This window comes from Oncorhynchus gorbuscha, linkage group LG09 (assembly GCF_021184085.1).
Source record: "Oncorhynchus gorbuscha isolate QuinsamMale2020 ecotype Even-year linkage group LG09, OgorEven_v1.0, whole genome shotgun sequence".
Classification (NCBI taxonomy): Eukaryota; Metazoa; Chordata; class Actinopteri; order Salmoniformes; family Salmonidae; genus Oncorhynchus; species Oncorhynchus gorbuscha.
In genome coordinates, this window is record NC_060181.1 from 78,918,112 (window position 1) to 78,945,713 (window position 27,602).

Below are 27,602 nucleotides of genomic sequence, written 5' to 3' on the forward strand. Positions count from 1 at the left end.
GCAAATGTGATTATTTTTTTCTTCAATTGTTTAGATTTTTTCTTTCTTCAAAAACCTGTTTTTCCTTTGTCATTATGGGGAATTGTGTGTAGATTGAAGATTGGTAGAGCATGGCGCTTGTAACGCCAGGGTAGTGGGTTCAATCCCCGGGACCACCCATACGTAGAATGTATGCACACATGACTGTAAGTCGCTTTGGATAAAAGCGTCTGCTAAATGGCATATATTATTATTATATATTATTATTAGAATAAGGCTGTTACCTAACAAATGTGGAAAAAGTCAAGGGGTCTGAATACTTTGCGTAAGCACTGTATTATAACAAAAAGGCCTTGAGCAGGTTTCTTAAAATCGCCCTACAAAAAAATAATCACAAAAGGGTTTTGGAATAACACAGAAGCAGATTATAATCTCTAATAAAACAAGGAATTCATACTTAATCTTATTCACATATCCTGATAAGCATCTAGTAATCATACAGTAGCATAGAAGTATATGGAACATCTGAAGAGCACTATGAGACCAAAGTGCTTTGGAGTTTGATTATTTTAATGTAACAAGGGGGAGAAGTTTCAATCATTTCGAAAGAATGACTTCAAAAAGCTCAGTGAATCATTTCAGAAGATGCACTGTAAATTCTTCAGGTTCACATCAAATCTCAGAAAATTGTAACTGTGCCTTTGAAACAATCCCCAACAACCCCTAATTTGGTCCAGTCTATAGAGAGAAGTAGACAAACAGGAATATTCCCAACGAGCAGACCAGAAACAGCCCACTGTTGAGCAGCAGTTTGGTTCTGGGTGGCTCATACAGCATCTCTATGATGGCTCTCTCATCCTCTTCTGTCCTTTTGGGATGGGCATTGTATGCTGCTTCTTTAAACCCACAGAACCACTCCAACAGACGCATGCCCCTCCCACCCTCCCCACAACAACCTTCCTCTGCATGCATGAGCCCTGCGTGACTATTATCAAACTGGTTAGCGGGCGTTGCTGGAGTCGTTCCTGGGGTTGTCTCTGAGCTGGGGGTCACGGGGTCATGGTCATTAGGCGGCGTTAGCAACGTGACATCCTCCCCCTCTAGACACCTAGCTCTACAGATGTCTGGGGGCAGATCCTTATAGAGGTCTCCATTCCCATTCAACTGCACAGGGCTTTTATCTGTCAGCTTGTACATCTCCTCACGGTCTTTGGGGGGAAGCTTTCCAATGTTACGCAGGCCCCATAATGTAGTGGTGCAAATCTGCTCATCATCCGGAGGAGGGGTGCAGAGACTGACGACCACAGCCACCAGTCCAGATACCCAGAACAGCCCAGCAGCCACATACATGTAGTGGACATGTGTGATGAAGAAAGGCCTGTCGTCTGGCTGGTCACAGGGAGGCTCACGATAAATAAACGCCAGAATCAGCCGGGTGGTACCCAGCACGAATCCGGTCATACCACCCCAGAATGCACCTCTTTCATTGCAACGCTTCCAGAACACGCCCAGCATGAAGAGGGCGGCGATGGGCGGGGTGAGGTATCCAGCTACTTCCTGTATGTAGAGATACATCTGGCCACCCTGCATCTCGATGATGACAGGGATCCAGGCGATACTGATGACCACCATGAACACCACGAACAGCCTGCCCACCAACAGTAGCTCTTTCTGGGATGCACTACGCCTTGCGCTCTGGTAGATGTCCAGGGTGAAGATGGTGCTAGCACTGTTAAAGATAGAGTCCAGATCACTCATGAGAGCTGCAATCATCACAGCCATCATCAGCCCTCGCAGTCCCACAGGCATCACTGACATGACCAGCCGCGGATACGCGATATTGGAGCAACCCGCCTTAGAGCCGCAAACAGCCAGGCAGTGCTCTGGCCCGATGCAGGCAATCTCATCCGCAAACAGGATCCGGGAAATCATCCCGGGGATGACGATAATGAACATGGGCAGGACCTTCAGGAAGCCAGCCATCAGCGTGGAGCCCTTGGCATGGGCAATGTTCTTAGCAGCCAGCACCCTCTGGACGATGACCTGGTCAGCACACCAGTACCAGATGGAGGCTGGGGTTTGGCCCAGAAGGAAGCCAGGCCAGGGGATATCCTCATCCAGCGGGCCCCGGAGGAGCCGAAGGGAATCTGGCTTGGGCTCAATGCGGCAGGAAGCAGAGTAGGTGAAGTTCCCACTGGCCAGGATAGCTGTTACATTTGGGACAGCTAGCATGTACTTGGTCCGAACCCCTTCAAGACCGCCGACCTTGATCAGGCTGATGATGGTCAGGCTGAGAGCTCCACCGATCATCAGCACGGCCTGGAGGGTGTCCGTGTACATGACTGCGACCAGGCCACCAGTGACTGTAAGCACTGCGGTCATACTGATGAGCAGGATGATGGACAGATAGAGGTTCCAGCCCAACGACTCCTGGATGAAAAGCGCCCCGGCGTATAAGTCCACAGAGATCTTGGTGAAAATATAGAGCAGCACAGAAAGGGCAGCAAAGTACACCTTTAGCCTATTGCCTCCGTAGCGTTTGGAGAGGTACTCCGGCATGGTGTACACCCCAGAGTGGATATACACAGGTATGAACACCCAGCCCAGCAGCTGCAGCAGGAGAAGAGCGTTAAACTCCCATGCTCCCACAGCAAAGCCACTGGCCGCTCCAGACCCCGCCAGGCCTATGAAGTGTTCACTGCCAATGTTACAGACAAACAGCGACGCTCCGATCACCACCCATGTCATGGAGCGTCCCGCCAGGAAGTATCCACTCACTGTGCTGCGGTTGGCCTTCCACATGGCGAAGAACCCGATGCCCAGCACCAGGATGAAGTACAGAGCCACCACAGCTATGTCCGCTGCCTCCATGACACCTGTACCCATTGCGAGTGCTAAACAGAACTACTCGTTCAAATGTGAAGAAAAACTGAAAAGTCAAGGTTTAAAGTAACAGAAGGGCAATAAAACACTATCCTTTGGTTGGTTTGTCTACATGGACGCTGTAGTATCCATCTGGTCAAATTCACTAGGGGTCTGTGCGTTCGGAGGAGAATCTACCAACCCTGAGGACGCTCCAGTTTTAAAGGAGGATGCTGCAGGCCTCCAGTCTAGTATAGCCTAGAATTTACATTCCTGCAAGACAGCAAGGACAAAACATTTGATTAGAGCCCTTGTTCGACGGGAAGTGAGAAAGGTAACACATTTATGCAAGACCTCAGAGGCAAAATTTCTGAGAAAACTCAAATAAAATCAGATTTTACTGGTCACATACATAAATATATGGATGAGCAATGACAGAGCAGCATAGGCGAAGATGAGATAGATAAAATACAGTAAATACACATATGAGATGAGTAATGAAAGATATGTAAACATTAGTGACTAGTGTTGCATTTAATAAAGTGGCCAATGATTTCATGTCTGTATGTAGGCAGCAGCCTCTGTGCTAGTGAGGGCTGTTTAACAGTCTGATGGCCTTGAGATAGATGTTTTTCACTCTCTCGGTCCCAGCTTTGATGCACCTGTACTGACCTCGCCTTCTGGATGGTAGCGGGGTGAACAGGCAGTGGCTTGGGTGGTTGTTGTCCTTGATCTTTTTTACCTTTGTGACATCGTGTGCTGTAAGTGTCCTGGAGGGAATGTAGTTTGACCCCAGTGATGCGTTGTGCAGACCGCACCACCCTTTGGAGAGCCCTGCGGTTGAAGGCGGTGCAGTTGCCATATGAGTCGGTGATACAGCATGACAAGATGCTCTCAATTGTGCATCTGTAAAAGTTTGTGAGGGTTTTAAGTGACAAGCCAAATTTCTTCAGCCTCTTGAACTTAACATTTCCACTTTCTCCACTGCTGTCCCGTCGATGTGGATATGGGGGTGCTCCCTCTGCAGTTTCCTGAACTCCATGATCATCTCCTTTGTTTTGTTGAAGTTATATTTCTGACACCACACTCCGAGAGCCCTCACCACCTCCCTGTAGGCTGTCTTGTTGTTGGTAATAAAGCCTACTACTGTTGTGTCATCTGCAAACTTGATGATTAAGCTGGAGGTATGCATGGCCATGTAGTCATGGGTGAACAGGGGAGTACAGCAGGGGGCTGAGCACGCACACTTGTGGTGAAGGTAGGAAACAACATCTCCACTTTGCTGATCCTCAACACTGGGAAGCCACCTGTGGGTGGCCTGTCAGGATGTCCAGGATCAAACTGCACAGGGTGGGGTTGAGCTTGGAGGGTATTATGGTGTTAATGACGGAGTTGTAGTCAATGAACAGCATTCTTACATAGGTGTTCCTCTTGTCCAGATGGGATAGGGCAGGCAATTGCATTGTCTGTGGACCTATTGGGGTGGTAAGCGAATTGAAGTGGGTCTAGGTGAAGTGACCGGTAAGGTGGAGGTGATATGATCCTTGACTAGTCTATCAAAGCACATCATGATGATAGAAGTGAGTGCTACAGGACGATAGTCGTTTAGTTCAAGTACCTTTGCATTGTTGGGTACAGGAATAATGGTGGCCATCTTGAAGCATGTGGGGACAGCAGACTGGGATAGGGAGAGATTGAATATGGCCGTAAACACACCAGCCAGCTGGTCTGTGCATGCTCTGAGGATGTGGCTAGGGATGCCATCAAGGCAGACAGCCTTGCGAGGGTTACCACGTTTAAAAGTCTTACTCATATTGGCCACAGAGAAGGAGAGCCCACAGTCCTTGGTATCGGGCGGCGTCAGTGACACTATTATCCTCAAAGCGGGCAAAGAAGATGTTTAGTTTGTCTGGAAGCAAGATGTCAGTGTCTGTGACGTGGCTGGTTTTCCTTTTGTATTCCGGGATTGCCTGTAGACCACATACGTCTCGTGTCGGAGCCATTGAATTGCCATTCGACTTCGTCTCTAAACTCACATTTTGCATGCCTTGTGGAGGGAATAACTAGACTGTCATTATTCGGCCATATTCCCAGTCGCCTTTCCATGGTTAAATGCAGTGGTTCGCGCTTTCAGTTTTATGCAAATGTCGCCATCTTTCCACGGTTTCTGGTTAGGGTAGGTTTAAATAGTCACAGTGGGTACAATATCTCATATACACTTCCTTATAAACTCACTCACCAAATCAGCGTATACGTCAATATTATTCTCTGAGGTTACCCAGAACAAAGGAGGGCGGGGGAGAGCTTGAACAGGTGAATTCAACTGAGCATGGTAACATAGATTTACAAATCACAGTAACGTTGTCTTTAGCCCTCACTCTAATCTCGAAGTATTGGCTAAACCAAAAAATAAAGAGCTATGCCCCTATCAGAGCTTCAAAGCAAACTAATGTCGTGTAAGAAACTAAAAAGTCTAGCAGCTCAGTTCATGTGAAAAGAGAACAAAAATGCCTTCATAGCCTATATTGTTTAACAGGATAGTTCACCCAAATTATTCGTTTCCTTACCCTGTAAGGAGTCGAAGAACAAGATATGACAGCATTCCATGCTTTGGTTTAGTTTTCCTGGCTCTGTTTTCATATGTTAACATCTGTAGAACAAACCCCATTCAGGTCATAGGACCGATATTAGCATTTTTTGCATCATGTTCAAGATGAGAGGGCGACCGATTAATCGGAATGTCCGATTAATTGGGGGCCGATTTCAAGTTTCCATAACAATCGGAAATCTGTATTTTTGGACACTGATTTGGCCAATTTATTAAATCTTTATTTAACTAGGCAAGTCAGCTAAAGAACACATTCTTATTGTCAATGACAGCCTAGGAACGGTGGGTTAACTGCCTCGTTTAGGGGCAGAACAGATTTTAACTGTGTTATTATGTTGTAACTAAGTCTATGATTTGATAGAGCAGTCTAACTGAGTGATGGTCGGCGCCAGCAGGCTCGTAAGCTCGTAAGCATTCATTCAAACAGCACTTTTGTGCGTTTGCCAGCAGCTGTTTATGACTTCAAGCCTATCAACTTCTGAAATTAGGCTGGTGTAACCAATGAGAAATGGCTAGCTAGTTAGCGGGGTGCGCGCTAATAGCGTTTCAAACGTCACTCTCTCTGAGACTTGGAGTAGTTGTTCCCCTTGCTCTGCAAGGGCCGCGGCTTTTGTGGAGCGATGGGTAACCCTGCTTCGAGGGTGGCTGTTGTCGTTGTGTTCCTGGTTCGAGCGAGGAGAGGGACGGAAGCTATACTGTTACACTGTCAATACTAAAGTGCCTATAAAAAAATCCAATATTCAAAGGTTAATGAAATACAAATGGTATAGAGAGAAATAGTCCTATAATAACTACAACCTAAAACTTCTTACCTGGGAATATTGAAGACTCATGTTAAAAGGAACCACCCGCTTTCATATGTTCTCATGTTCTGAGCAAGGAACTTAAACGTTAGCTTTCTTACATGGCACATATTGCATTTTTACTTTATTCTCCAACACTTTGTTTTTGCATTATTTAAACCAAAATGTTTAATTATTTATTTGAGGCTAAATTGATTTTATTTATGTATTATATGAAGTTATAAGTGTTCATTCAGTATTGTTGTAATTGTCATTATTACAAATAAAAAAATTCATCGGTATCAGCTTTTTTTGGTCATCCAATAATCAGTCGACCTCTATTCAAGACCCTAAAATAATCTGTAACTGTGTATTCTTTTCATGAAAACATGTATAAATCCAATTTGAACTAGATTGAATGTGAACATTTGTGAAACATGTCCATGTTCCAATTAAATCCATATGTGAAGATAAGTTTTCTATACTAGTGATCTTTCTGTGGAATTTTATCTTAACTTTTGGAATCATTTAGAGGGACCAGTATTCAACATGTTCCAAGAATGCCCAGCTATGGGTGAGAAATGATTACTACCACAAAATACAGAGTTATTTGCTTAAGACCAAAACCTGATAAGTTCCCCTTTTCATAGATAATTTGAGACCTAATTGCATTATTAAATATAAATTGATAACTTTAGCATATGTTAATAGACTTAAAATGGGCCAAAACCACCTCAACTAAAACCCAAACTGGTTTCATGGAAAGTCTGTAACATTAGGTTAGTTTCAGCCTTGATTACGCCGATTCAATTGACTCCGAGGACATTATTTTATTCCTCAACTTTTGTAATAACTTGATACAAACACAAATTCCTAAAATATTCGTTGTAAACTTTTGGTTTTGGGCCTAGCTTTGTCTCTGTTGTCAATATGTTTTATAAAGATATTAATATTTCTTATATGATTAATTGTAACATCTAAAATATTTAATATTCACCATAGTGCACCCCAGGGTTGCCCGATTTCAGCTCTCTTATTCCTTTTAATTGCATTTTAAACAAACCTGAATTCAAAGGTATTTCAATATTTGAAAAAATAAATAATCTGTTAGCAGATGATACAGCTCTGTTTCTAAAAGTTGCTATTAAACTTATTATCAAATCATTCTCTTCAGCTTCTGGTCTGGAACTTAATTTAAATATTATCCACATGTAACTCAAATAACCAATCTATTGAGAATATTCCAGTGAAAGACACTGAAATATTTAGGGGAGCACATGGCGAAAAACCATGTTGTCCGTCAACATCGCAATTTCATTCAAGAGGTTAAAGACAAAAAAAATCTATCTTTAATAACTGGCTCCAGCGTGATGTTTATTGGAAGGGTTTTATTGTCCAAAGAAGGTCTGTCACGTTGTCTTCCCTGCTCTATCCCTATTTGTAGCTGATCAAACCAGCCTGAAATCAACAAACCTTTCCTAGACATAGAAAATTTTAAGAAATCAATAATATCAAACAAAAGAGCTGATGGTGGGCTTGAAGTACTAGATTAAAGGTATTGTTGATATCAATTCAAAGTAAACTGGGTTTAAAAAAAGATCCATGCTTAGCTCTGAATCTATAGGGATACTTAATTCCATCAAGGTTTTATGAAAATGGGTTGTCTTCAATTTGTGGAAGTGCAACTACTCTCCAGCAAAATTACCCATCAAACTGTCCAAATTTCATGAACAAGCCCTTTTAGCTTGAAAGTATGTTATATCCACAACTTATCCCCACACAAAACACTTCTGTGAAACAACAAAGATATTGTTGTTAAAAAAACAAGTATTTGTTCTTCCCGAAGTAGTTTGAAATAAATATTATATTTGTGCTTGATTCATTTGAAAAAGGAAATACTCTTATGGAAAGTTCTTAGAAACATATATACATTATAAAGAATTGAATTCTATATGCAAAGAAATACCTTCAGGATTTACTCACTTAATTCAATATCATTTGTATTTTGGAGAACATGTCACGATTGATGCACAACTTGTTAGAAGGTTCCCCCTGCTAGACAACGAATGTAATACATTCTTAAGATAACTTTTTAACTTCAAGAACAAGATCTCTCCTCGAGGGAAATTCTTCTGAAATGCATATATTACCGAGATTTAATAGAAGGTTTGGTTTCTCCCTCACAAATTTAGTCGATAAAATAAAGTAAAAGAAATGCACTTAAATCTTGCACAAAATATACCCTTGCAATAACTTGTCTAAATGCATGGCTTTAGAGGACATTTGCCTTTTCTGTGATAAAGGGGAAACTATTACACACATGTGTTATGAGTGTGACTCTGAAGTTGTTTTGGAGCAAGTAATTACATTATTTATTTCATTAATAAGACATTTACAATGAAATACGTAATACGATATTATTAAAATAGAAACTACTGAATTAGTTGTTAATTTCTTCATTATCTGGTCAATTTTACATACACAAAAACTAATATTTGAAATATGCAATACATTTTTACTTTGTATTCATTTTATTCTTACAACTATCATAGGTTTATAAAATTGTAACCCCAGACCTTTTTTAAAACTTTAGTTATTTTATGTTTCTTTAGAGAAAATATACAAACAGTGTTCTTTTTTTGTGTTATTGTAATTTGAAATGTAATAAACACATTTTCAATCATGACTTTGGTGGATTATGATTACATCATCCCCCGACCATTGCAGCTGAAGTCATTATCCCGAGTCAAGTTTGCAAATGATTTACTAGACAATATGATATTTTAGATGGCTATTTCTCTGGTGAGTATTAGCATCATCAACATCACTTAGTATCAACCAACCTCAAACATGACCGGCCTCAATATCTTAAACTAACACAACTGTAAGAGAAATGTCATGATCCAACAACATGCTCCAAGACAATCAGTCTTCTTGTCCACCGGCACACAGCGGTCATTCTTCCCGCCTGTAGTTTACATATTTAGTGATTTCAGCCCTCATCACGTGCTGGCATAAACCCAACCGTCCGCCCTATCCCTGCCCCTTGCAGTAAAATAACTATTTGTTTGTCTCTTCAGCTCCGTGTTCATTGGACTACATGTCGCCAGCAGACCCTTCTAAAACAGTAATGGAACAGAAACGTTTGCATATGACCTGGCCAAAGTTATGCTATACTACAAATAAATCGAGGAGGGTTCCAATGCCTTCACTGTCTTAGAAACACTTGAAAGGTTTAATACTGTATTACTTGTTATGAGCATGTATGATAATTTAGAATGTCTTAGGTTATTTAACAAAAGACTTAAAACAGACAGGTAGGCTATAACGCATGTGATGTAGTAATATCAATATTGTAAGACTTGTATTACATGGTGGTGTGCATAGATATGCTACCCATACAGCTGTCAGCCACAAGGTGACATTTTCTAGACAAGATGATAAAAAGGGACTCGGGAGCTGACCGTTTAAGATACTGTATCAACATGAAACTATACCGGAGTTATGGGATCAGAGCATTGTTGTCAAAGCACCATCAAGACACCATCAAGACATGTGGCACGCACCACAACCAATGATACAGCGGCAAAGGAATATTCTAGAAAGAAAGCACACGCATTGTCCACATTTCCAAGGAGGGGGTGTGTAGCCTCGTAGTATTGAGCAAAATGTGTGGTTGAATTCGTCAAAAAGAATAGTATTTGACTCTGACCTAGTAGCCTACATTAATTCCATGCATTCTGGGTTCAATAAAAACAGTGAATTAAGTGCTCGACCTGCTTTTTCCTTTTCTCCTTCGCTTGTCCATTCTCTACTTTTTTAGCACCCATTACCGCATTCTCCAGGATACAATTGAAAACGGGCGGTCATCACAAGATTGCACACTCACCATTCGCATTACGCTATATTGTAGCTACTGACTACATCAATCCACAAGTTGAGGATTTGACTGTAAGCCTGCTTCTCTAGCGACAGTAGATATGTGTATCTTCCGGCGTCAGTCCTTCCGATGGAGCGATAATTCGTATTTTCTCCTCCCGTATGCTGTGTTCTCGAGCAGTTAAGTGTAATAGCACACAGGTGACTGAATAGGACAAGGTAGCTAGGCTTTATAAGCATCGACTCCGCTTCTTCCCCCTATGCCACGCCCTACACGTGTGACGTTTCGGGTGGCTTCGGTCGCAACACGTCCATTGGTTATTGTTCTAATTTTAAAATACCGTATTGTTTTGAGGAACAAGCTACTTTTGCATACTACTGTTAATTAACCTTTGTTTTTGGGTAGCCTAGTGGTTAGAGTGTTCGACTAGTAACCGAAAGGTTGCAAGTTCAAACCCTCGAGCTGACAAGGTACACATATGTCGTTCTGCCCCTGAACAGGCTGTTAACCCACAGTTCCTAGGCCGTCATTGAAAATAAGAATTTGTTCTTAACTGACTTGCCTAGTTAAATAAAGGTAAAATTAAAATTGTGACGTTCAACCTGTTAGCCTACTTGGGTGGAAATTGCTAGAAAGAAACCTCACTTTGCCTAATTAACTGACTGGGCAGGAGATCCTGCTGGTTAATCAGCTTTAACAGTTGCATAATAACAGAACAGTCTGGAAACTCACACTATTGGATATATGCACTTTTAAAACCCTTGTCATCTTCCTTCAAGGTGTTAAACTTTTCAGAAATGTGCATCATTAAGCCTAGTCCTATTGCACAGGTGTCTGATCTCACAAGTGTCACAAGTCCGGCAATGTGACCCACTCCACCCTCCAAACAGGCTACAACTCGTGGATCTATCTAGAATGCAATGGCATAGCCTAATATGGGGAGATATTTGACATTGCTTTTATGTTTATGGTGGAAGATGGGTCTGGAGAAACCACCAAGGCTGTGTCACTGTGATTGCGGGTGTAGAGAAATGCTGCCCCCACACATGTTAATCCACGCAACTAAATTGATTGCTTGTCTGCTGACGAGGTCAGTGAATTTCCACTTCCTCATGTTTTTAGGTCGAGGAAATACAATTCCACATATTGACATATGTACTACGTTTCCCGTAATGCTTCTCGTTTCTGAATTTACGTACATTACGTACTGTCATGCGCAGAAGCTTTGACCTACACAGTCGCAGGAGAACATGGCAGCTTTAGGACTCCGACTGCAGGTATGACTTTCTAAAAAACAAGAATGTTATACGATCTATGGCTCTGTTTTTAATATGAGAATGTATTTAGATTATTAACAAGGACAAAACAGATCAATGTGCATTGTTTTGATATCGCGCAGAATGTGTTTCAACACAGTATACGCGAGGCCTTGCATGCTGGCATGAACTTGACAAGCCCGCTGGCATGCTAACGACAGCCGGCTAACTTCATCAACATTGTTAGGTACCTGGCTGGATAGCTGTCTACGTTTGTTGGGCATTACTGTTAAATATTGTCCAACATCCATAAGACAGAGGTATTATTATCGCTACATAACTTTATTGTAGAAAATGTGGTCAAGCTAACTATTATTATTATTATTATTATTTTAAATGTTTCAACAACTCAATCAATACAGAAAGTACATGAGGGAGCACAAGTACACATAGACTACATACAATGGACAATCGAGCTAGGGGGGTACAATATCTCATTACAATTACACAAGGACCTTATTAAGGGACACACTTACAATTCTAACAGCTTTTTTGTTAGTAGAGTATTTAACTGTCTTAAAATACAGTTCAATTTCTTTTTGTAGGGTAAGAAAATGTGTTTTTTTGTTTGTAAATTTACATTTGTGTGTATGAAATTTGGCCAAAAGAATAATGAAATGAATTACATAAAAATTCAGCTTATTTCTATCGTGTGTAAAATCTTCATAAATGTGTTCAATTATAAATCTACTGATGTCTTGCCACAGTTTTCTAACATGAATACAATGCCAAAGTGGTCAAGCTAACCAACGCTAACTTCCTACGGGACTCCAAACGTCACTTATGAAGATAGTCATTGGTTGATTACGATCTCTTTCCTTCTGCAGGTGCGTCAGTTCAGCACTTCAGTTATTCGACAAGCTTTGATTAGGGTAAGAATGAATTAAGCACTCCTCTGATCAGTGTAATATTAAGTCAATGACGACTCGACTTTGGTAATGATGTTAACGCACGCCACAGCTTGAGTAATGTCATTGGCTCTGTGATTCAAGTACATGGTTGTTTTTCTAGCTTATTTTTGTATCTGTTTTCTATTCTAGCCCCCTATCGACGTGTATGGGGTCGGAGGCCGCTATGCCACCGCCTTGTTCTCTGCTGCCAGCAAGCAGAAGAAACTAGAACAAGTAGAGAAGGAGATGGGCACGTTGTCAGTAAGTTATCCACTGCACCTCTCTCTCCTGTCTTAGTCCTCAGTCTGGCCACAAGTGTGTAATGTATATACACTCTATTATTTTGGGCAGGGCTATTCAACTCTTACCGTACGAGGTACGGAGCCTGTTGGTTTTCTGTTCTACCTGATGATTAATTGTACCCACCTGGTTTCCCAGGTCTTAATCAGTCCCATATTAAGGATTACACAGTGGAGCTGGCTTCACGGTCCAGAATTGAGTTTGGGGGAACTGTGTTTACCTTTATATAACTAGGCAAGTCAGTTGAGAACAAATTATTATTTTGGGTCAATTGTTCGCCGCCCTATGGGACTCCCAATCACAGCCAGTTGTGGGAAACCATACATTTGTCTGTTTGGCACTGTCTGTGGCCACAATATACTTTTTGACCAGCTTCCTTTCTCTTTCTTTCTTTTCCTTCTCCGTCAGTCTCTGATCAAGGACCCCAAGCTGTCCAGTATTGTGATGAACCCCCATGTCAAGCGCAGCCTCAAGCTGAAGTACTTCGGTGCCGCCATGACTAAGGCAAATCTCTCCCCAATCACAGTTAACCTCATCAGTGAGTTGCCCAGTCTTACTAAGTTATACTGCACATGCCACTCTTGTTCTGGAGACTGCTGTTGTGTAAGAAAATGAAATGGGACAGGTTTGTTGGTGTATAACGTTGTTGTTCTGCTGTCAAACTACTGCTTGTCTTCCTTTCCGTGTTTTCTGTCCCTCTTGACCGTTTGAAACGTTAAAATGGAAAAATCAATATAGATGTCACGCCATACCTTTTGATCGGCTAGTTGTAATCATGAATATGAAGCTCACAAGTGATCTTAGATAGTGATGCAAATGAGATTAGAAAAGAGTCCTTTAAGAGTATTTTGGCTATTGTTAAGAGAACATCCTCACCCGTACTAATGTTAGTTCATGCAAATGAGGATGCAAATGCAATTAGTGAACATGTTATTTACTTGTGTCCACTGGCTAGCCTAATGTGGTTTCATTGTCCTCCTCTCTCCTCTTAGCTGTGTTGGCAGATAATGGCCGCCTGACCCTGACCGCAGATGTCATTGGTGCCTTTGCAAAAATGATGAGCGCTCACCGTGGCGAGGTCATCTGCACTGTCACCACAGCACATGTACGGTGACACACATACACACACTTGTTGTATATGGCATGGGTTATCAGTGCAGGGGTACTACAGGGGTTCCACTGCCCAGATCACAAAATATATACCATACCAGTCAAAAGTTTGGAAACACCTACTCATTCCAGGGTTTTCTTTATTTTTTTACTAATTTCTACATTGTAGAATAATAGTGAAGCCATCACAACTATGAAATAACACACATGGAATCATGTAGTAAGCAAAAAAGTGTTCAATCAAAATATATTTGAGATTCTTCAAAGTATCCACCCTTTGCCTTGATGATGGCTTTGTACACTTTTGCCATTCTCTCATTTACTTAAACACATTTCTGTCCAATCTGTGCAATATTTTGAGGGTACAACACAATACATTGTAATGTTATTAGGCCTAATCTACAATTATTTTATGCCAATGCAGCTGTTTCTATCACAAAATCAAATGTATTTTTTTAATTTTACCTTTATTTAACTAGGCAAGTCAGTTAAGAACAAATTCTTATTTTCAATGACGGCAGAACGACAGATTTGTACCTTGTCAGCTCGGGGGTTTGAACTTGCCACCTTCCGGTTACTAGTCCAACGCTCTAACCACTAGGCTACCCTGCCGCCCCTGGGTAACAATTAAGTACTTTACTGTGATTGTTCTTAATTAAAGTGGTCAAAAAGAAACGGCTTCTTAGAATATAGCAATTTCTCAAGCAAGAATTTTGACCGGACCAATGTCTCCTCCATTAAACGTTGTGAAAATTCTTTTTGAACACTGAGGCTGGGTTTTCACAATGGCCATGTAGGCTACTGTGGCTATTTGATCATAATAACATTTTAACAGGTTATCTGTTCTATCATTGAGTGCAAACTTACAAACAGTTGTTTATCCACTTGAAAATTCTTGCATTGGTGCATTCACCTTATGACATCCAGTCTAACAATAGTGCATCTAAAACTTAGGGGGTGGGGTGAGAGGGATTACACTGATCCTGTATTCCTTTAAAGGTGGGGTTTAGGTGTTTCGGAAGGTGGTGATTGTAGCTGTCCTACTGTGGCTAGTTTGTTCCATAATGGGGGCCAGGGCAACAGTTTTAACATGGTTAGCGGGAGCTGTTCTATCATTCAGTGGTAGGGAGTAGCAGCCAAGGTGGATGTTCAATGTAGGCCTTGTTTGGGTGTAGGGAAGAAAAAACATGCAGGGCTTGACAGTAACCTGTTTATCCACTTGACCTTCAGACAAGGTGACTGAAAATGTTGTTTGATGCAAGAAACCGTTACAAAATAAAATTCATTATTAGTCCCATTTCATTATTAGAGAATCAGACAAATTATGCTACCCTCTGCCTATTGGCTACTTAGGCTTGAATAAACTCTCAAAATACAGCACTTCCCCTTTAAGACAAAAAAAACCCTCTTTACCTGACTCTCTTTTCTAGAGCTGTACATGTTTTGTGCTCTTGTTGGAAGCAATCACCCTATTGCTGATTTATAACTGGGCTAATAACTCACTATCAGGTGCACCTACCACCAATGCCTGAGACTAATAAAAAAAAATGTTTGGCAATTGACTAGGAATGCCTTGGTGACCACTGCTCTAGAAAGTTGAGTCAAGTTCAATCTCGTGCTTCTCTCTGTGGGCTAATATTTCTGCATAGCAGTCCCGGGGAAGCTGTGTGGCAGTCTCGGCTACTGCGTGCACGCGCAGCTTAGAGAGAACATTGGACTGTCAGAGTGGGGAGGGGGAAATGAAAATATTAGCTGTTATTGGTAGAGATTTGAAACTCTGTTATCAATCTTTTAACTAATTTACCGCATGGTGATGTCACCATGGATATCTCTCCCACCAAACAGCGCTTACACTAAAAGGGCATTTTTCAATAGTTTCACAATTTCACATTATTATTCCAACCTCATAATGTGGAAATGTGTATATAAAACACAGTAATATCATGTTTGTCTTTAACCCTGGGCAACATGGGTCTAGCAGGCTCACAGCGGTATTGGTATCCACAGTACTCCACCAATTATACATTTTGGTATACACAACTCAATACTTATTGTATTCCTAATTATATTTTTGAAACATAAATGCACGGCCGGCCCGCTCATTAAGTGGGATTAGGCGTCCACCTATGGCGGCAGATTGACAAGGGTGGCATTTTCTGAGTTAAACTGACCAAGACGCACCTCCAACAACACCACATAAATGAAACCTCACATAATTCTTCCAAAAACAATGACAATTTCTCTCAACCAGTGGCATATGGGCTTTTTAGGTGAGTACTGATGCCGCCCTGTGATAAGCCGTGCCCACTTTGTCAAAGGCAGGGGCGCAAAATACTTTGCTTGTCCAATCCCAGCTCGCTTCTCCAGGGTGCTGTTGGAGAGACGCATCGCTGCGGCACAACACCAACATTCCGTCAAAAAAATGATGTAACATAAATTATGTAGCAGATATGATATAGTAGAAAGAGTATATGGCCTTTTCTGTAGCTTACAGGATATAAAATCTGACAGTCATACCTCCTATACTATTTTGTATAATGTTTTTATCTCACATGAGATATTCTGTTTTTTTAATTTAACGGGGCAAGTCAGTTAAGAACAAATTCTTATTCATAATGATGGCCTAGGAACGCTCAGCTTAGTGGACAACTGCCTTGTTCAGGGGCAGAACGACAGATTTCTACCATGTCAGCTTGGGGATTCGATCCACCAACCTTTCAGTTACTGGCCCAACGCTCTAACCACTAGGCTAATGCCGCCCCATTATGAGGGCGTCCCTGAGGACAAAGGGGGTCCGTGGCCCCAAAAAGTTTGAGAATCCCTGGTATATGGTTGTCAATCCAAGTTCCATATCAGTTGTAGCATTTGATTTGATATTTCTGTTTGTGTGTATAACAGCCCCTTGATGAGGCTAACCTGGCAGATCTGAAGGTGGCTCTGAACGGCTTCCTGACAAAGGGAGAGACACTCATACTAGAGACCAAGGTGAGGTCATACTCAATTCGTGCCCTCTGTGGCACAATAAGGCTTTTCAATCATCTACCATCAATTTATGGTAGATGCAATGGTTTAGGACTGTAAGGCTAGCACTAAACGAGAACATGCTGATAGCAATGTATGCGACTGGATATGGCGTCGACTGGTGCTTTAACTTCCTGTGTTATTTTGCTTTTCCCTCCAGTCTGACACCTCCATCCTGGGCGGTATGATTGTAAGCATTGGGGATAAGTATGTGGACATGTCCACCAAGACAAAGATCCACAAATTGACCAAGATCATCAGAGATAGTTAAGTCTGTCTCGTCCAGCGGGGCATGGGGATGTTTCTCTGCCTTCTGCAACTTATACAGCGCTATGTCCGCTAAGATCCTGTCTAGTTGTTCATAATAAAATATTCTGTAACATATACTTTGTATTTGAAATATCTTTATTTGTGTGTCCATGCAGACTGGTTGTTGCTGATGGAGGGAATATCAAATGCCTGTTTTTATTAGCTTAGATACAGTGCCTTTTGGAAAGTATTCAGGCTCCTTGACTTTTTCCACGTTACATTACAGCCTTATTTTAAATTACCCCCCCCCCCCTCAATCGACACACAACACCCTATAATGACAAAGCAAGTAAATAAACTAAAATAACACATTTACATAAGTGTTCAGACCCTTTACTCAGTACTTTCTTGAAGCACCTTCGACAGCAATCAAGTCTTCTTGGGTATGACGCTACAAACGTGGCACACCTGTATTTGGGGAGTTTCTCCAATTCTTCTCTGCAGATCCTCAAGCTCTGACATGTTGGATGGGGAGTGTTGCTGCACAGCTATTTTCAAGTCTCCATAGATGTTCAAGTCCAGGCTCTTGCTGGGCCATTTAAGGGCATTCAGAGACTTGTACCGAAGCCAATCCTGCGCTGTGTTGGCTGTGTGCTTAGGGTTGTTGTCCTTTTGGAAGAAGAACCTTCGCCCCAGTCAGTTCCTGAGCGCTCTGGAGAAGGTTTTCATCAAGGATCTCTGTACTCTTGCAGTCCCTGCTGCTGAAAAACATTGCCATAGGATGACGCTGCCACCATTCTCTGTAGGGATGGTGCCAGGTTTCCTCCAGACCTGACGCTAAGCATTCTGGCCAAAGAGTTTAATCTTTGTTTCATCAGACCAGATAATCTGGTTTCTCATGGTCTGAGAGTATTTAAATGGCTTTTGGCGAACTCCAAGCGAGCTCTCGTGCCTTTTTACTGAGGAGTGGCTCCCGTCTGGTCAATCTACCATAAAGGCCTGATTGGTGGTGCTGCAGAGATGGTTGTCCTGGAAGGTTCTCCCATCTATACAGAGGAAATCTAGAGCTCTGTCAGAGTGACTATTGGGTTCTTGGCCACCTCCCTGACCAAGGCCCTTCTCCCCCAATTGCTCAGTTTGGCTGGGCGGCCAGCTCTAGGAAGAGTCTTGGTGGTTCCAAACTTCTTCCATTTAAGAATGATGGAGGCCACTGCGTTCTTGGGGACCTTCAATGCTGCATTTTATTTATACCCCTCCCCAGATCTGCTGCTCGACACAATCCTGTCTCGGCGCTCTACTGACAATTCCTTCAATCTCATGGTTTGGTTTTTGCTCTGACATGCACAGTCAACTGTGGGACCTTTATATAGACGTGTGTGCCTTCTAAATCATGTCCAATGAATGGAATTTACCACAGGTGGACTCCAGTCAAGTTGTAGAAACATCTCAAGGATGATCAATGGAAACAGGATGCACCAGAGCTGAACTTTGAGTCTCATAGCAAGTGGTCTGAATGCTTATGTAAATAAGCATTTTTTTTCTTTTTAATATATTTACCAAAATGTCTAAACTGTTTTCACTTTGTCAGTATGGGGTATTATGTGCATATTACTGAATAAGCCTGTAATGTAACAATTTGGAAAAAGTAAAGGGGTCTGAATACTTTTCGAAGGCACTGTAATATATGATACTTGAATAACCAGTCTCAGACCAGTGCCATTGAGCAAATGTGTTGAAACACGCTGCATACATTTTTTTGGTCTGTCTAGTGGCAAAACATGAGATTCACTTTTCAGTGTTGCTGTCGGCAAGGTTGGGTGAAAGTCACTTCAATCTAATGAGCTGCATGTCCATTTACTCCACATTCATGTCAGTTGTAAGGTTGCTGCATATGAAGTCAAAAGTGCAAAGCACACAAATGGATAAGAATGTTGTTACATGCAGTAGTCCAACTGATTGAGATTACCAGTACAGGTCTTGCTTCTGCAAAAATAATGATTTATTTTTGTGTGTGGCCAGTCAATGGCTATGCCTGGCTGTTCTACATTCTCCCCTACCTTACATATGTAAAATAGGTACCCTTTTTTATTCAATGAGGTGGATGGGCCCGTATCAACTAATTACTAGATACATTTTTTTTATCTGTAATTATGTTTTTCTATTTCCTCTGAGACGCAGTTCAGTGAAACTGCCACTAAACATTAGTTGCATTGGATAGCCATGATTATTCCCAAATACTGTATGCATGAACTGCTGATACATCTATCTATGGTGTGAGTTGTGTGTTTGCATGCTGAACTGCATCAGTGAGATTGAGGGACAGGACCATGAGTGTGCACTTTATTTTTCATTTACATTACATTTAAGTCATTTAGCAGACGCTCTTATCCAGAGCGACTTACAAATTGGTGTTTTTCCTTGAGGTCAGTCAACCTGACCTGCAGGTTGAAGATGGCACCAGAAGAAATGGCAGCCGTTTTACGGGCACCTAAACCAATTGTATTATGTGGGGGATTTTCGTGTTATTTGGAAATTATTTTGTACACAATGTTTCTGCCACTGTATCTTACAGCAAAAATAGAGCCTCTGGATATCAGGACAGCGATCACTCACCTCAGATTAGACAAACATTTTTTTCTTCAACAAGCAAGACGCACAGGATATGCATACGACACCCGACAAGGCCAATATCCCCGTCATTGGCAGGAGATAGAAATGCAGATATAGAGGACACAGGGCGGGGTGCCTTTTTAATAAGGATCCACCGACTGTGAGTGGGAAATCTGACATTACCATCAATATTACTTGCCAACGTACAATCATTTGACAATAAATTAAAAGATGTAAGATCACGAATATACTACCAACGGGACATCAAAAACTGTAATGTCTTATGTTTCACCGAATCGTGGCTGAATGACGACATGGATAACATTCAGCTGGTGGACCTCCCGGGTGGCACAGTGGTTAAGGGCGCTGTACTGCAGCGCCAGCTGTGCCATCAGAGACTCTGGGTTCGCGCCCAGACTCTGTCGTAACCGGCCGCGACCGGGAGGTCTGTGGGGCGACGCACAATTGGCCTAGCGTCGTCCGGGTTAGGGAGGGCCTGGTCAGTAGGGATGTCCTTGTCTCATTTTGCACCAGCGACTCCTGTGGCGGGACGGGCGCAGTGCGCGCTAACCAAGGTTGCCAGGTACACGGTGTTTCCTCCGGCACGTTTGTGCGGCTGGCTTCCGGGTTGGATGTGCGCTGTGTTAAGAAGCAGTGCGGCTGGTTCGGTTGTGTATCGGGGGACGCATGACTTTCAACCTTCGTCTCTCCCGAGCCCGTACGGGAGTTGTAGTGATGAGACAAGATAGTAGCTACTACAAAGCTACTACAACAATTGGATACCACGAAACTGGGGAGAAAAAGGGGTAAAAATATAAAAAAAACACAAAAAAAACATTCAGCTGGCGGGATATAAGCTGCACCAGCTAGATAGAATAGCACACTCCGGTAAGACGAGGGGGGCGGTCTGTTTATGTTTATAAACAGTTGGTGCACAAAATCTAAGGAAGTCTCTAGATTTTGCTCGTCTGAAGTAGAGTATCTCATGATAAGCTGTAGACCACACTATCTGCCAGGAGAGTTTTCATCTATATTTTTCATGACTGTTTATTTACAACCACAGATGGATGCTGGCACTAAGATCGCACTCGGCAAACTTGAAAACGCCCACCCAGAGGCGGCATTCCTAGTGGCCTGGGACTTTAATGCAAGGAATTTGAAATCAGTCTTGCCTAATTTCTATCCACATGTTAAATGTGCAACCAGAGGCGGGACAAAATCTATATCACCTTTACTCCACAAACAGAGACTGGTACAAAGCTCTCCCTCGTCCCCCCTTTTGGCAAATCTGACCATAATTCCAATGTCCTGATTCCTGCTTACAAGCAAAAACTAAAGTATGAAGCACCAGTGACTCGATCAATAAAAAAAGTGGTCCGATGACGCAGATGCTAAGCTACAGGACTGTTTTGCTAGCACAGACTGGAATATGTTCCGGGATTCCTCTGATGGCATTGAGGAATACACCACAACAGTCACTGGCTTCATCAATAAGTGCATCAATGGCGTCGTCCCCACAGTGACTTTACGTACATACCCCAACCAGAATCCATGGATCACTGGCAACATCCACACTGATCTCTAACCCGGACACTTATAATAAATCCCGCTACGCCCTCAGACGAACTATCAAACAGGCAAAGCACCAATACAGGACTAAGATTGAAACGTACTACACCGGCTCCGACGCTCGTTGGATGTGGGGTAGGGAAGCACAGTCACGAGCTGCCCAGTGACACAAGCCTACCAGATGAGCTAAATAACTTCTATGCTTGCTTTGAGGCAAGCAACACTGAGACATGCATGAGAGCATCAGCTGTTCTGGACGACTGTGTGATCACGCTCTCTGTAGCCGACGTAAGTAAGACCTTTAAACATTCACAAAGCCAATGGGCCAGATGGGTTACCAGGACGTGTGCTCCGGGCATGTGCTGGCCAACTGGCAGGTGTCTTGACTGACATTTTCAACATGTCCCTGATTGAGTCTGTAATACCAGCATGTTTCAAGCAGATCACCATAGTCCCTGTGCCCAAGAACACTAAGGTAACCTGCCTAAATGACTACAGACTGGTAGCACCCACGTCCGTAGCCATGAAGTGCTTTGAAAGGCTCGTCATGGCTCACATGCACACCATTATCCTAGAAACCCTAGACCCACTTTGCATACTGCCCAAACAGATACACAGATAATCAAATCAAATTTGATTTGTCACATACACATGGTTAGCAGATGTTAATGTGAGTGTAGTGAAATGCTTGTGTTTCTAGTTCCAAAAATGCAGTAATAACCAACAAGTAATCTAACCTTACAATTTCACAACAACTACCTTATACACACACAAGTGTAAAGGGATGAAGAATATGTACATAAAAATATATGAATGAGTGATGGTACAGAACGGCAAAGGGAAGATGCAGTAGATGGTATAGAGTACAGTATATACATATGAGATGAGTAATGTAGGGTATGAAAACATATAAAAGTGGCATTGTTTAAAGTGGCTAGTGATACATTTTTTACATCAATTTGGCTGGGGAAAAAAAGTGGCTGGAGTTGAGTCAGTATGTTGGTGAGTAATGAAATATGAAATATATGTAAACATTATTAGTGACTAGTGTTAGTTATTAGTGACATTATTAGTGACTACTATTTATTAAAGTGGCCAATGATTTCAAGTCTGTATGTAGGCAGCAGCCTCTGTGCTAGTGAGGGCTGTTTAACAGTCTGATGGCCTTGAGATAGAAGCTATTTTTCAGTTTCTCAGTCCCTGCTTTGATGCACCTGTACTGACCTTGCCTACTGGATGATAGCGGGGTGTACAGGCAGTGGCTAGGGTGGTTGTTGTCCTTGATGATCTTTATGGCCTTCCTGTTACATCGGGTGGTGTAGGTGTCCTGGAGGACAGGTAGTTTGCCCCCGGTGGTGCGTTGTTCAGACCTCACTACCCTCTAGAGAGCCTTACGGTTGTGGGCGGAGCAGTTGCCGTACCAGGCGGTCATACAGCCCGACAGGATGCTCTCGATTGTGCATCTGTAGAAGTTTGTGAGTGCTTTTGGTGACAAGCCAAATTTCTTCAGCCTCCTGAGGTTGAAGAGGCGCTGCTGTGCCTTCTTCACCATGTTGTCTGTGTGGGTGGACCAATTTAGTTTGACCGTGATGTGTACGCTGAGGAACTTAAAACTTTCTACCCTCTCCACTACTGTCCTGTCGATGTGGATAGGGGGGTGCTCCCTCTGCTGTTTCCTGAAGTCCATAATCATCTCCTTTGTTTTGTTGAAGTTGAGTGTGAGGTTATTTTCCTGACACCACACTCTGAGGGCCCTCACCTCCTCCCTGTAGGCCGTCTCGTCATGGTTTGTAATCAAGCCTACCACTGTAGTGTCGTCTGCAAACTTGATGATTGAGTTGGATGCGTGCTCAGAACGCACCCTTGTGGGGCCCCAGTGTTGAGGATCAGCGGGGTGGAGATGTTGTTACCTACCCTCACCACCTGGGGGCGGCCCATCAGGAAGTCCAGTACCCAGTTGCACAGGGCAGGGTCGAGACCCAGGGTCTAAATGCTGAGCTGTAGTCAATGAACAGCATTCTCACATAGGTATTCCTCTTGTCCAGATGGGTTAGGGCAGTGTGCAGTGTGATTGCGATTGCGATTGCGTCATCTGTGCACCTATTGGAGTGGGTCGAGGGTCTCAGGTAGGGTGGAGGTGATATGGTCCTTGACTAGTCTCTCAAAGCACTTCATGATGACGGAAGTGAGTGCTACTGGGCGGTAGTCATTTCGCTCAGTTACCTTAGGTTTCGTGGGAACAGGAACAATGGTGGCCCTCTTGAAGAATGTGGGAACAGCAGACTGGGATAAGGATTGATAGAATATGTCCGTAAACACACCAGCCAGCTGGTCTGCGCATGCTCTGAGGACGCGGCTGGGGATGCTGTCTGGGCCTGCAGCCTTGCGAGGGTTAACACGTTGAAATGTTTTACTAAAGTCGGCTGCAGTGACGGAGAGTCCGCAGGTTTTGGTAGAGGGCCGTGTCAGTGGCACTGTATTGTCCTCAAAGCGAGCAAAGAAGTTGTTTAGTCTGTCTGGTTGCGGTGGGTACGACATCGCCGATGCACTTGCTAATAAACTCGCTCACCGAATCAGCGTATTCATCAATGTTGTTGTTTGACGCAATGCGGAACATATCCCAGTCCACGACATCGAAGCAATCTTGAAGCGTGGAATCAGATTGGTCGGACCAGCGTTGAACAGACCTGAGCGCGGGAGCTTCCTGTTTTAGTCTCTGTCTATAGGCAGGGAGCAACAAAATGGAGTCGTGGTCAGTTTTTCTGAAAGGTGGGTGGGGGAGGGCCGTATATGCATCGCGGAAGTTAGAATAACAATGATCCAGGGTTTTACCAGCTTTGGTAGCACAATCGATATGCTGATAGAATTTAGGGAGTCTTGTTTTCAGATTAGCCTTGTTAAAATCCCCAGCTACAATGAATGCAGTCTCAGGATATGTGGTTTCCAGTTTACATAGAGTCAAATAAAGTTTGTTCAGGGCCATCGATGTGTCTACTTGGGGGGGGGGGGAATATATGCGGCTGTGATTATAATCGAAGAGAATTCTCTTGGTAGATAATGCGGGCGACATTTGATTGTGAGGAATTCTAAGTCAGGTGAAGAGAAGGACTTGAGTTCCTGTATGTTGTTATGATCACACTACATCTCGTTTATCATAAGGCATACCCCCCGCCCCTTGTCTTACCAGAAAGATGCTTGTTTCTGTCGGAGCGATGCGTGAAGAAACCAGCTGGCTGTACCAACTCCGATAGCGTGTCCCGAGTGAGCCATGTTTCCGTGAAGCAAAGAATGTTAGTCTCTAATGTCTCTCTGGAATGCTACCTTTGCTCGGATTTCATCAACCTTGTTGTCAAGAGACTGGACATTGCAGAGTAGTATGCTCGGGAGCGGTGCGCGATGTGCCCATCTCTGGAGCCTGACCAGAAGACCGCTTCGTCTGCCCCTTTTACGGCGTTGTTGTTTTGGTTCGCCGGCTGGGATCCGATCCATTGTCCTGGGTGGTTGGCAAAACAGAGGATCCGCTTCGGGAAAGTCGTATTCCTGGTCGTAATGAAGGTGAGTTGACGTTGCTCTTATATCCAGTAGTTCCTCCCGACTGTATGTAATAAAACCCAAGATTACCTGGGGTACCAATGTATGAAATAACACGTAAAAAAAACAAAATACCTGCATAGTTTCCTAGGAACGCGAAGCGAGGCGGCCATCTCTGTCGGCACCGGAAGTAGTGGCTATAATCTATTCGACCATGCTGGTCATTTATGAACATTTGAACATCTTGGTCATGTTCTGTTATAATCTCTACCCGGCACAGCCAGAAGAGGACTGGCCACCCCACATAGCCTGGTTCCTCTCTAGGTTTCTTCCTAGGTTTTGGCCTTTCTAGGGAGTTTTTCCTAGCCACCGTGCTTTTACACCTGCATTGTTTGCTGTTTGGGGTTTTAGGCTGGGTTTCTGTACAGCACTTTGAGATATCAGCTGATGTACGAAGGGCTATATAAATAAATTTGATTTGATTTGATTTGAATCTCTTTTGCACTCCAAACTGCCCTTTCACACCTGGTGGTCCTTCTGTAGCTCAGTTGGTAGAGCATGGCGCTTGTAACGCCAGGGTAGTGGGTTCGATTCCCGGGACCAACCATACGTAGAATGTATGCACACATGACTGTAAGTCGCTTTGGATAAAAGCGTCTGCTAAATGGCATATATATATATATATATATATATATTGGACAAAAGGACCACTTACGTGCGAATGCTATTCATTGACTACATCTCAGCGTTCAACACCATAGTGCTCTCACAGCTCATCACTAAGCTAAGGATCCTGGGACTAAACACCTCCCTCTGCAGCTGGATCCTGGACTTTCTGACGGGTCGCCCCCAGGTGGTAAGGGTAGGTAACAACACATCTGCCATGCTGATCCTCAACACTGGAGCCCCTCAGGGATGCGTGCTCAGTCCCCTCCTGTACTCGCTGTTCACTTATGACTGATGTCGGAAAGATATCAGTTTGTCTCTGTGAATGGTTTGTCCTCTGACAAAGCAACTGTAAATGTCGGTGTTCCTCAAGGTTCCTTTTTAGGACCACTATTGTTTTCACTATATATTTTACCTCTCGGGGATGTCATGTCTGTAAGTTGCTCTGGATAAGAGCGTCTGCTAAATGACTTAAATGTAAATGTTAATGTCATTCGAAAACATAATGTTAACTTTCACTGCTATGCGGATGACACACAGCTGTACATTTCAATGAAACATGGTGAAGCCCCAAAATTGCCCTCGCTAGAAGCATGTGTTTCAGACATAAGGAAGTGGATGGCTGCAAACGTTAAACGTACTTTTAACCTCAGACAAAACAGAGATGCTTGTTCTAGGTCCCAAGAAACAAAGAGATCTTCTGTTGAATCTGACAATTAATCTTAATGGTTGTACAGTCGTCTCAAATAAAACTGTGAAGGACCTCAGCGTTACTCTGGACCCTGATCTCTCTTTTGAAGAACATATCAAGACCATTTCAAGGACAGCTTTTTTCCATCTACATAACATTGCAAAAATCAGAAACTTTCTGTCCAAAAATGATGCAGAAAAATGAATCCATGCTTGTGTCACTTCTACCCGGCACAGCCATAAGAGGACTGGCCACGCCACATAGCCTGGTTCCTCTCTAGTTTTCTTCCTAGGTTTTGGCCTTTCTAGGGAGTTCTTCCTAGCCACCGTGCTTCTACACCTGCATTGCTTGCTGTTTGGGGTTTTAGGCTGGGTTTCTGTACAGCACTTTGAGATATCAGCTGATGTACGAAGGGCTATATAAATAAATATTTGACCGCTTGGCCAGGCACGACTCCAACACCATCATTAAGTTTGCAGATGACACAACAGTGGTAGGCTTGATCACTGACAATGCCGAGACAGCCTATAGGGAGGAGGTTAGAGACCTGGAGGTGTGGTGCCAGGATATCAACCTCTCCCTCAGCGTAATCAAGACAAAGGAGATGATTGTTAACTACAGTAAAAGGAGGACCGAGCACACACCCATTCTCATGCATGGGGCTGTAGATGAGCAGGTTGAGAGCTTCAAGTTCCTTGGTGTCCACATCACCAACCAGCTAGATTGGTCCAAACACCAAGACAGTCGTGAAGAGGGCACGACAAAGCCTATTGCCCCTCGGGAAACTAAAAAGATTTGACATGGGTCCTCAGATCCTCAAAAGGTTCTACAGCTGCAACATCGAGATTATCCCGACTGGTTGCATCACTGCCTGGTATGGCAACTGCTCGGCCTTTGATCGCAAGATACTACAGAGGGTAGTGCGTACGGCACAGTACATCACTGCAACTAAGCTGCCTGCCATCCAGGACCTCTATACCAGGCGATGTCAGAGGAAGGCCCTAAAAATTGTCAAAGACTCCAGCCACCCCAATCTTAGACTGTTCTCTCTACTACCACACAGCAAGCTGGAGCGCAATGTCTCAGACCAAAATACTTCTTAACAGCTTCTACTATGCATTGTGGACTATACAATGCCAAGTGTGTGCAAAGCTGTCATCAAGGCAACATTGAAGAATCACAAATATAAAATATATTTTGATTTGTTTAACACTTTTTTGGTAAATACATAATTTCATGTGTGTTATTTCATAGTGTTGATGTCTTCATTGTTATTCTACAATGTAGAAAATAGTCAAAATAAAGAAATGCCAAGAGTGTGCAATGCTATCATCAAGGCAAAGGGTAGCTACTTTGAAGAATCTCAAATATAAAATATATTTTGTTTTGTTTAACACTTTTTTGGTTACTTCACTATTATTCTACAATGTAGAAAATAGTCAAAATAAAGAGAAAACCTTGAACGAATAGGTGTGTCCAAACTTTTGACTTGTACTGTATGTTGCATGTTATGTCTTGAATCTTGATCTCAGTTGTTC

The 27,602-nt window shown here is 42.9% G+C and overlaps 2 protein-coding genes across 2 annotated transcripts; one reads left to right on the forward strand and one right to left on the reverse strand.

Annotated features, from left to right (window-relative positions):
* Window positions 1-717: 717 nt before the first annotated feature.
* LOC124044454 (sodium/myo-inositol cotransporter-like) lies at window positions 718-10,352 on the reverse strand. Its single transcript, XM_046364087.1, has 2 exons — window positions 10,121-10,352; window positions 718-3,114 (listed from the first exon to the last, which is right to left on the reverse strand). Exon 2 carries the CDS (start codon window positions 2,863-2,865, stop codon window positions 718-720), a length of 2,148 nt encoding a protein of 715 aa, XP_046220043.1. The 5' UTR covers window positions 2,866-3,114; window positions 10,121-10,352.
* A 934-nt stretch (window positions 10,353-11,286) lies between these two features.
* On the forward strand, window positions 11,287-17,132 carry LOC124044124 (ATP synthase subunit O, mitochondrial-like). The gene is made up of 7 exons (XM_046363596.1): window positions 11,287-11,388; window positions 12,255-12,299; window positions 12,468-12,578; window positions 13,026-13,155; window positions 13,610-13,722; window positions 16,626-16,712; window positions 16,909-17,132. Exons 1-7 carry the CDS (start codon window positions 11,362-11,364, stop codon window positions 17,017-17,019), a joined length of 624 nt encoding a protein of 207 aa, XP_046219552.1. The 5' UTR covers window positions 11,287-11,361; the 3' UTR covers window positions 17,020-17,132.
* Window positions 17,133-27,602: the final 10,470 nt, after the last annotated feature.